Raw genomic sequence first — 9,599 nt, 5'->3', positions numbered from 1 at the left:
GCAGGCCGGTCTGAAGCAGCTATGGGGATTTTCAAAGGTGTTTACCACGAGCAGCTCTCAGGTCCCAGTGCGCTGGGCTCGGCTAGGCCGCCACGATGGAGCCGGAGCCGATCAGCCGCCCCAGCGGGAAATGGTGGGAAGGGGCCTGGGGGAGGATCAAACGAGACCGACGCGGCGGGACCGTCCCTGCTGACCCCGATGTGAACGTGTTTATTTCACGCTGCGGTCGCGGGTCGCTTTACAGAAACATCTCATGCTGGTCCCCGCGCAGGGCCGAGGACGGAAAGGAACACGTGTATTCAAACGTAACTATTAAATAACCTGTACACAAAACTTCAGTCTTTTACCCTGAAAGCACTGAGGGCCGGGCCCTGGCGGGGCCACACCGACACTGCCACCTCACCCCTGGGTGCCCCTAAGCCTCGACCCCCGCGGCTGGGCCAGGCTGGCCCTGCTCTCGCCCCAGCACCCGCAGCCTCTGCTCAGCCGCACTCCGGGGGAGCCGGGCACCTGTCCCGGGACAGAGCCGGGACCCTACGAGCGGCCAATCCCGGGCCTGAGGGTCCGCGGAGGTCGCCCGCAGCCGAGGTCCTGCTCGCCGGGCCCGAGAAGAGTCCGAGAACCAGTCGCCCTCCCCGCCGCCGCCGCCCCACCCCCGGTGGCGGAGCACCCCCAGCCCGGGTACCGCCGCCGCTCGGCTCGGCCCTCAGGGGCGGCGGCCGCCGGCGGTCCCGGGCTGATGCCGGCGGTCACAGGTCGCGGCTGTCCTCCCGCTTGACGCTGTCCGCCGCCGCCTTCAGCTTCTTGTTCTGATGGGTCTTGACGTGCTTGGCCAGGTGGTCGCTGCGCATGAAGCGCTTCCCGCACTCGGGGCAGACGAAGCGCTTCTCGCCCGTGTGAGTCCGCAGGTGCCGCTGCAGCTCGTCGGAGCGGGTGAAGCTCTTCCCGCAGAAGAGCCAGTTGCAGACGAAGGGCCGCTCGCCCGTGTGCCAGCGCAGGTGCGCCTTCAGATGCGAGGTCTTGCCGTACACCTTTCCGCAGCCGGGGATGTGGCAGATGTGCTGCTTCTTCTTGCCCGGCTCCGCCTCCGGGGCGCTGCCCGCGGCCGACTGGCAGTTGGGGCAGCGGCAGCGGCGGCACCTCCTGGCCGTGGCCGCCAGGGGAGACTTGGTCTGCAGGAGGGCGGCGATCTGCGTCTGGTACTGGGCGAAGTCCGAGTGCCCCAGCACCAGGCTCCGCGGCAGCGCCGCGGCCGCGGGGAAGCGGTGGCCGCAGCCGCCCGGGGCACCGGCCTGCTGGATGCTCCACCAGGGGATGTCCTCGGGCGGCGGGTTGGGCGACAGCTGCCGGCAGGGCTGAGCGGGCGGCAGGAGGTTGGAGTACCCGGGCGGTAGGGCGGCCTGAGCGGCGTAGGGGACGTAGGCGGGCGGGCAGCTGGACGGCAGGGCGGCCATGGAGGAGGGCAGCATCTTGACGGGGGAGAACTCGTAAGGGTAGGACGGGTCCGCCGGGGGGGTGAGGGGCAGTTCGTGCGACCCCCCAAAGGAGGGCTGCAGGTGGTTCTTCTGAGGGGTCAGTCCCAGGCTGGGGTGCGGCGGCGGAAGCCCCCCCGGGGAGTGCGCCGGCATCTCGCCGCTCCACGGATGGAAGATCCTGGAGGGGGATCCCAGCGTCGGGTCGTAGGAGACCGGCAGGAAATCCGAGGGCGGTGCGCCTGGCTGTCCGATCCGGCTACAGGTAGCGGCCAGAAGAGCCAGGGGCGAGTGCTTGGCCAAGTCTGGGGAGGCGCTGGGGGTGCGGTCCTGCACAGGAACGGGAGGGAGGGAAAGAGAGAAGAGAGCGCGTTACTCGCCGCCCGCCACCTCCGACAGACGGGAAACTTCCCGCGCTGCTTCCCGTGCGCGGCCGGGCTCGCCCCGCCGCTCCCGCACGGCCGGCAAACTTTCGGAAAACAACGCGCGCCCAGAGGGCAGGACAGGGCCGGCTCCCCCGCCCCGCCCCGCGACCCGTGCAGCCGGCTCCGCCACCGCTCCTGGGCAGGAGAAGCGGATGCTGTGGGCAGGGGCCAGTCCCCGTGCCCCTCACCCTCCTTCCCCCGGCGCACTGTCCAGAGTTACTGCCGGGCTGCTGGCGGGGGAGGGAAGTTGCCGGCCCGAGGAGCCCGAGCCCGGCCTCCTCACTCCCGCGGGGGTCGCCACCTACCTCTTCGGGCCGCCCGCGGGGTGAAGCCCCAGGAGGGGGGCCGCTGCCGCCGGCTGCCCCCGCGCAACGCGGGTCACAAAAGCGGGACACGGCGCCGTGCGAGCCGCACCGGCCGCGGGGCGGGTACTGACCTGGAGGAAAGCCTGGAGGGAGTCGTTCCGGAGGACAGCCACCGCGGCCATGGCTACTGCGCCCGGGGCGAGGGGAAGGCGACGGGGCACTGCCGAGGCATGAGGACGCCGAGGGGAAGATGAGAAGCTGCCCAGTTTCCTTCTCTCTCCCCCTCTTCTCTCCCGTTTCTTCTGATCTCTTCGCCTCCGTGCGCGTCCCACCCCCCCGCGCTGCGCGATCTCCGCGGACTGTCTGACTGCGCCAGGATCACCTCCAAGAATTTGATAAGGACTTTGCTGGGCCGCCAACCAGTCAGAGGGAAGATTTATGGCTTTGAAGTTTGCCGCTACCCAATCATCAAAGAATAGCGGCTCTTTCAGAAGCGAAAGCAAATCCTTTGAATCCACAAAGCTCCTATGGTGTGTTTGTTGGTCTGGATAAAAGAACTGATTATTAGGGGGGATGGGAAGGGAGGAGATAAAGGCGGGACAATTAATGAAGTAATCACTATGTGGGAAATGTATATACACAAATAATTGGATTTTCTTGATCAAAGGACCCCTTACCGCCTAGAGACCCTCGCCTTGGATGTGCAAGACACTGGATTCCCCCCTCCTTTTTTTTTTTTTTTTTTTTGGGCAATTAAGGATTTGTGGCAGAGCCCTAAAGTGACAACGTGTCTTTGTTATCGCTCTAGAAATCTGCCTCCAGATCCCTCTGATAGTGTTTAATGACCCAAAGTAACAGAGCACATCGAGTTCACCTGATCGGGGCTGGTCGATCCCAGCCGTAAAACTTCCCTGGAGTAATTGTCGGTGGTTCCTCCCCGCTCCCTCCCTCCACCCGCCCTTCCCCCGAGGCTGAGGGATATGCCCTCGATATGACTCCGCAAATAACCGCGCATTTTCTTCTCTGGTAGCGGGGTATGTTTCGCTTCGCTCAGCCAGCACTGCCCCCTTGTTACCGGGAGCCCCCGCCTGGCGCGGGGCCAGGGCAGGCGCCCAGCCGGGCCCGGGGAGGAGCGGCGGGCTGCCACCGGCTGCAGGCGCTCCCGCAGACACCGACGAACCGGGCAGCCGGGAAACCGAAAAGTTTCCTCTTCCCTAGCGGCAGCCCGGTATGAAAGACGTAGTTCCTTTAAATGAAGACCGGAGTCTGTGCTGGCGGGGCTGCCGAGCTGGCCTGCGCGGGTCGGGGGGCTCCTCGGGAACACGGACGATGGTGCCTGGTCTCAGCCTTACTTGCACTCCCACCTCCTGCCTCAAAGCCTAACTCGGCCCCAAGCAATCTACTTCCTCACCCTGCACCTTTCGGCCTCTGTCCATACGTGTCTATGCGTGTGTGTATGAAGGATCTAACCTTCCTTGCGTTCGACCATGTGTGAGGAGGCTATTGACCCTCTAACCAGCACCAGGCACATCTGGGTCGCAGCTTGCCGCCACCGCTGGCTGCTGCGCTCAGTGGGCCGCAGAGCTGGCGGGACCCCTCGCACTGTGCCGCCCCGCGAGGGGCAAGCGGGGCCCCGCGCTCCTCCGCGGGCTCGCTCAGCTCCGCGCTCCGCCGGGGGCCCTGGAAACGCGCTCCTCTCCTCGCCGCTTCCCCATCTGCTCCGAGGCCAACCCAAACGCCGGCCTGCTTAGTCAAGTACCAAACGAGGACATTCAGCTTCGTCCTGAGAGGGTGGGGGTGTCGTTCCGGGCAGATGCCGGCTGGCTCTGGTCCTTCGGAGCTGTTTGCACAGGTAACTCGATCCTCCCCGCAGTCGCTGGGTTCAATTGTATTCGCACCGCCACTGAAGTCTCTTTAAACGCCAGCACACAGAGATCTTTATCTGCCTTTCCTGTGGAAACAATCACCGTCCGCTCAAAGACTTTCAAGAGTTGTAGGGCTTGAATTAGATCGGTTTCTTTGAAGGGATTAAAGTGCCAAGTCCTCTCCCACGGCTCCATATTGAGTGCTGGGGAGAAGTAAAAGCTCGACCCCGTGTAACACTGATCCCCTACGCTGCAGCCTCATCAGGCTCTTCCGATTTGCCAGGTGACCGCTTCACCAGGTCGGCAACAGGGAGACAAGGGCCCCACACTCAGCGCTTTTACCACGCACTAACGCATCGAGGCTGGGCTCGCCGCTGCTGCAGGACCTTGCGGCCCGGCAGGGTCTCCCTTCTCCCTGCGAGGGTGCAGGGCTCACAGGGTCCAGCACCTCCACCCGCCGCAAACGAACACCTCCCAGCACCACCGGTGCGCGACCCTCCGGGGGCTGCACCGTGTCCACACGGGACATGGCGGGGAACGGGGAACCGCAGCGAGCCCGGCCAGCAGCGCTCACAGGCACAGCCCCGACCCCCGTCCGCAGCCGTCGGGTGCCCCGGGCTCACTGGCCAAGCTCCTGCCCCGCCACCAAAGTCGCACCGGGACAGGAGCGCACTCACTGTCCCTTCCCGTCTGAGCTGCAGCCAGGACAGCCGGAGAGCCCGACCCGCACCTCTGCTCTCTGGAGGAATAACCCGCCGGACAAGCGAAACGGCGGCGCTCGCACTTGCGTTGTCCCTAAACTTCTGTATCCCCAAACTTATGCCAACCTCGAAGTCCTGCGAGATGCCCGATTTAACTCCTACCTCGATTTTTGTTAATTCGTTTTACCTAATAACTGCCAGGAGAATACTCTGAACAATGTTTCTAAACGAAATGAGAGTAGGTAGGTAGCTCAGGAGACACTGAACACCCCGAGGTTCCCCTAAGTCTTTAAAGTACATTATTTCCCGAGATACCTCGGTGAACCAAAACGATTTGTCATGTTACAAAAGAGTTAGTGGAAAGCTGGATAAGTTTCTATACAGATGCCACAGTACAAATGCCATAAATCTGCATCCAAGAAAGCACGTTACTTAAAAATCGAGAATAAATTCTAATTTCTGGAAGAAACCAATGGGTTGAAAAATGAAACGTTGCAGTCATAATTTTCTGTACAAATAATTAGTGTTCAAACTCGGAGCATTTCAGTCTCCTGAAATGTATTCTTAATGAAGTGATGTTCAGAGCTGTCATTAAAAATGCAGGGCTGGAAGATCAAAGTACAATATTTATTTTAGAAATTTGTTTCAGTTATCAGGAGATACAGGTATCAAGGCCAAATGTCAATTCAGTTACACAAAGCACTATTTCCATAAGAAATGGGCTGCTGCTACATCCTACTGTAAAGCAAAGGGACACCAGAGATGAGTTGCAGCGCGGGAGGCGGCGCAGCGCCGGCGGTGGGTGGGGGGTGCTCCCGGCGGCGCAGCCGGGCCAGGGGCGGCTCAGAGAGCGGAGCTGGCAGGCACATCCCGGCGGGGATTTCGCCTCTGCAGTCCCGCTTTGGCCTGTAGCCGAAGGAGGCCGGTCCCCACTGGCTGTAGGGCCCGGAGCGGCGCTCTGGCCCGCCGGGGCGGCAGCGGCAGCGCCGCGGGGAGCAAGGTGGCCGGGATGCAAGAAGAGCTGGAGTCTGAATTGCTCCAGCCACGGGGCTGAGGCGCAAAGGGCCCGACTCCCATAGCCCCGCTGCCTCTACGGGTCCCTGCCTGCTATGGCGAGACCCCTTTCTCCCCCAGGGCCAAAGGGGCTCAGGCTGTGCTAGGCTGCGTGGCTACTGTCAACTGATACACAATGGATTATAAACCATGAGTCACCATCACCATTTTCATAAACAGGTGTCATTAGAATCAAGATTTTTCAAGTTCAGGTATCCCGGAGTGGCTGTACCACCATGCAGGGCTCTGTGGACCTTGGTTTGAATGCAGGTAGCAGAGAAAAAAAGACTTGGGAATAACAGCTACTTGTGTGCCAGCGGTCACTTCCATGGTTTCTGCTGGGCCTCTGCCTCCTGCGCTCCAAGCACCTCATCCTGGAGCCCACCCCAGAGCCTGTCCCAGTGATGGCTCACACAGCCACAGCCATGTCCTCTCAAGACATCCAAAGTCCCTCCAAAGACCTTCGCAGTCCCCCACCATAAACTCCCCTGTCCCTCCTGTGATCCCCCCAGTCCCTCAGCTCTCTATCTTCCAGCATAACCATGAATAACCCTGGAAGCCTGGATGGGCTCGCCACTTGCCTGGCCCCAGCTTGGGGACTGGTTGCCTTCACTGAAATACTGTTCTTTAGCAATTGTGACAAAGAATCAGAAATAGGATAATTTTTAAATGAACAGCTCTATTAACATTTAGCCAAGCCTCCTGGCCAAGTTGCCTATTGAGAGGTGGCAGAATTTAAACCTGAAAAGGCTTTAATAAGCTTGCTCCAAAAGGCAGTGTCTTCACATAACCCCTCATTCTATCTGGTTTAAAGACTTACTAACAGAAACCACCTATCCACAACAGCAAGAAGTTTCACCAGAGGGTAAATAACCTAGGTATACAGCTCCAGGCCAGTGTGGATACACTGCCAGCAGTTCTAAGTTATGTGCTATTAATTTTATTTTTATTTACTTCAGCATATTCACATTTTTACAGTAGGCAACATGACGGGCACAATAAGAGGAGTCAACAGTTCACAGAGTGCAATTTGAACATCAGTAGATGAAAATAAAAGAAAGATTAAAAACTGCTATGGTGTCTCCTGCTTTCTTCTGTGCATAAAGGAAAAACACAAACCCCTGGACAAGTTTGGCACATGTAGAGGCATATTTAGGATTTAAAGCCTTGCCTCAACATTTCCCAGTCTAGGTGTGGATTTCATGAAGATTAACAGAGGATTTCCCAAACTTCTGAAACTTGAGCTGCCCTTTAAGAAAAGTAGAACAAATTGTATGCCTCACAAAGTTTTACTGCCTGTAGTCAAAGGTTTAAATATCTTAATGTATTCCTCAGCTCCTTCCTTGGCTGGCCCTTTGTGACTCCTCCTCCTGTCTTAGGGAACAGTGGTGAACATTTTTGGATATACTTCCTTCCCTTGCTTCCATACTCTAAAAAAGAGTCAGACTCTTAATCATAACAATATAGGAAGTGTTATTCTTGGCTCCACTTGGAATGCCTGGGTTACTTTTTAGTTCAAAATGATCGTTTCAAATTCTGTGGAAACGCCTTTCTGCCTCTGGCATACATGGCTGTATTTTTGTCACAACTTTAATAGCTAGAAATGGCCTTCTATAAAACAGAAAGCAAGCCAAGACTCTGGTGAGCAGCTGAGAAGGATCTGCTGTGTGCACCCTGCTTGTCCTCTCACTTGTGGACACATTAGGTTAAAAAAGCCTCTGTATTTTTGATGGAATGCATTTGTTTGAGGAAGACTGGATGGGAACCTTTAATTTTATGACTACAGATATGTATAGCCATTTGTTCTTTTTGCATTGCAATTACTGAATATGGAATGAAAAGGTAATTACATTGTTATTTGCCTCCTTCTAACTGCAGAGAGTATATTATCTAAAAACTGGGTCTCACAATAATTAATTTTAGTTGCTTAGTATATTTATTGACAAATTAAACAGCTGTCTGTGTCTATACCGTGTTAGAACTGGAAACAGCAGAAAGTTTATTCAGAAAGATCATTGTTCAATCTACACATAAATATTGGATGATCATATGGCTGCCACATTGCTATCGATTTGGCTGAATGGATTAATCACACACTGTAAAAACACACCTGTTATTTAATGAACTCGTGCTGTAATTTTAGAACACTTTGGTGCAGAAAAGATTAAGCATTTTCTGGTGGCAGTATTTTTCAATATTTCAAGAATCACTTTTGAAATAATACATTCTTCAAGGACTACTGAACAAGAATGTATATATAAAAAATCCATAATCTTTCTTATAAAATGCAAGTGCTCTATACAAACTCTTCAACAACTCCACCTTAGCCAGGGGAAAAAATAGAGACAGGAGGAAAAAGCTCGGTAGCTGGATTGTAAGGGTCAAAACAGGGACACAGATACGGGACTTGACTGGCATTGAAGGTGTGTTAGGTAAGAGACACTGTCTTAATACCAAGAAATATAATCTGAAGACCCTCTCTACATAATGTCTTTAAGGTAGGTTGTTCCAGTTCTACATACATATTAGTGAAAGGCACTATTCTGTGCCTATCAACGATGACACAGGTGAGCCTCCCCCAACAGGGGGAGAGTTTTGAAAGAGACCTAGAAAAAAGAAATTTCTAAATTAAGAGAGTTGTGCGGTTTTTTTTTTTTAAAGCCAGTCTTTTTGGCTGCTACCACAGGCCCAGGATCCCATGAAAGACTGGGGAAATCTTCAATTACAATTTTGAAATTACTTATCTCTCCCTAGCTCTTGTAGACTGCCAGAAAAGTCTTTTCAGGAAAGCAGTGCACAGTATGTTTCTGTGTCATTTCATAACTTGATGCCTTAAGCGATGCAGAATAACACACAAATAGGTAAATATATAAATTACGTGAACTACCCAAATAAAAATTCACCTCCCTCCAATTCTGAAAAATAAAAATACCATCAATAAAATTATTTCAAATGTATACAATGTTTGTATTATGCTTTCTATCCTCACAGAACTATAGAAATGTGAAGTAATTCTCACCATACTCTTACGGAGTAGAATCAGCTCCTTTCCCCTTCTTTACAAAGGGAACAACCACTGCCATACACACAACTGCTCCAGGCTTGGAAAGAGAAGCTCCTTGCCTCAGTTCTGTATACAGATTACCAGGCTGCTCCTCACCAAACACTTAAACAACTTACACCAGCTCAGCTGAAACCTCAGGAGCACCGGCCGAGGCATGTACCTCCTGCTGGCTAGCTGGCCATGCCAAATCAAAGCAAACAGCCCTAATCTGGGAATAAATCACATTTCACTTCACTCTTCAGTCAGCCCCTATTGCTCAGGGGCAAACAGCTTGACCAGCTGTTTGAGAACCCAGGACAAGAGAAAGGATATTCTCCTCCAAAACAAGGGTGTCAGCACGTCAATGACTCTTGATCCAGTCTAATGAATGGTATAATTTTTCCCACTTCTGGAACCTCTGAGATGGAAGGAGGAAAAAAAAAGATCTTCAAATGGGTACATTTTTTGGCTTCTCTCCCTCAGTAAATCTCACATTCCAATTTTCCTACTACATGAAGGAAGCCCCCATATTCTACTACCATTGAGCTGAGAGAATCATATATTACACATGAAAGAGAGAACAGTCCATGGCAAAGGACAGATAATGCAATAAAATGGACATTTATTAGTCTAAATTACCTAATCCTTATGCCTGGAAATAAGAGCAAGCCTACGATGCTACAGTGCTGGCACTCCAATGCCCAAGTGACACAGAAATCTGCTACTGATAACCAC

At 54.3% G+C, this 9,599-nt stretch overlaps 1 protein-coding gene across 1 annotated transcript; it reads right to left on the bottom strand.

The window, feature by feature from the left end:
- Positions 1–633: 633 nt before the first annotated feature.
- On the bottom strand, positions 634–2,863 carry SP5 (Sp5 transcription factor). Its single transcript, XM_027911607.1, has 2 exons — positions 2,334–2,863; positions 634–1,802 (listed from the first exon to the last, which is right to left on the bottom strand). Exons 1-2 carry the CDS (start codon positions 2,382–2,384, stop codon positions 750–752), a joined length of 1,104 nt encoding a protein of 367 aa, XP_027767408.1. The 5' UTR covers positions 2,385–2,863; the 3' UTR covers positions 634–749.
- Between the last annotated feature and the right edge of the window lie 6,736 nt (positions 2,864–9,599).

This window comes from Empidonax traillii, unplaced genomic scaffold (genome assembly GCF_003031625.1).
Source record: "Empidonax traillii isolate 1590-97213 ecotype Southwest subspecies unplaced genomic scaffold, ASM303162v1 scaffold33:size3420811, whole genome shotgun sequence".
Lineage (NCBI taxonomy): Eukaryota > Metazoa > Chordata > Aves > Passeriformes > Tyrannidae > Empidonax > Empidonax traillii.
Note: the sequence above shows the minus strand (reverse complement) of the source record. Positions and strands in the feature narration are given on the sequence as shown.

Coding starts and splice junctions, on each gene's coding strand:
- SP5 (XM_027911607.1), bottom strand. CDS start 2,384: ATGGCCGCGGTGGCTGTCCTCCGGAACGACTCCCTCCAGGCTTTCCTC. Junction 1,803..2,333: donor CCCTCCAGGCTTTCCTCCAG/GTCAGTACCCGC, acceptor GTTCCTGTGCAG/GACCGCACCCCCAGCGCCTC.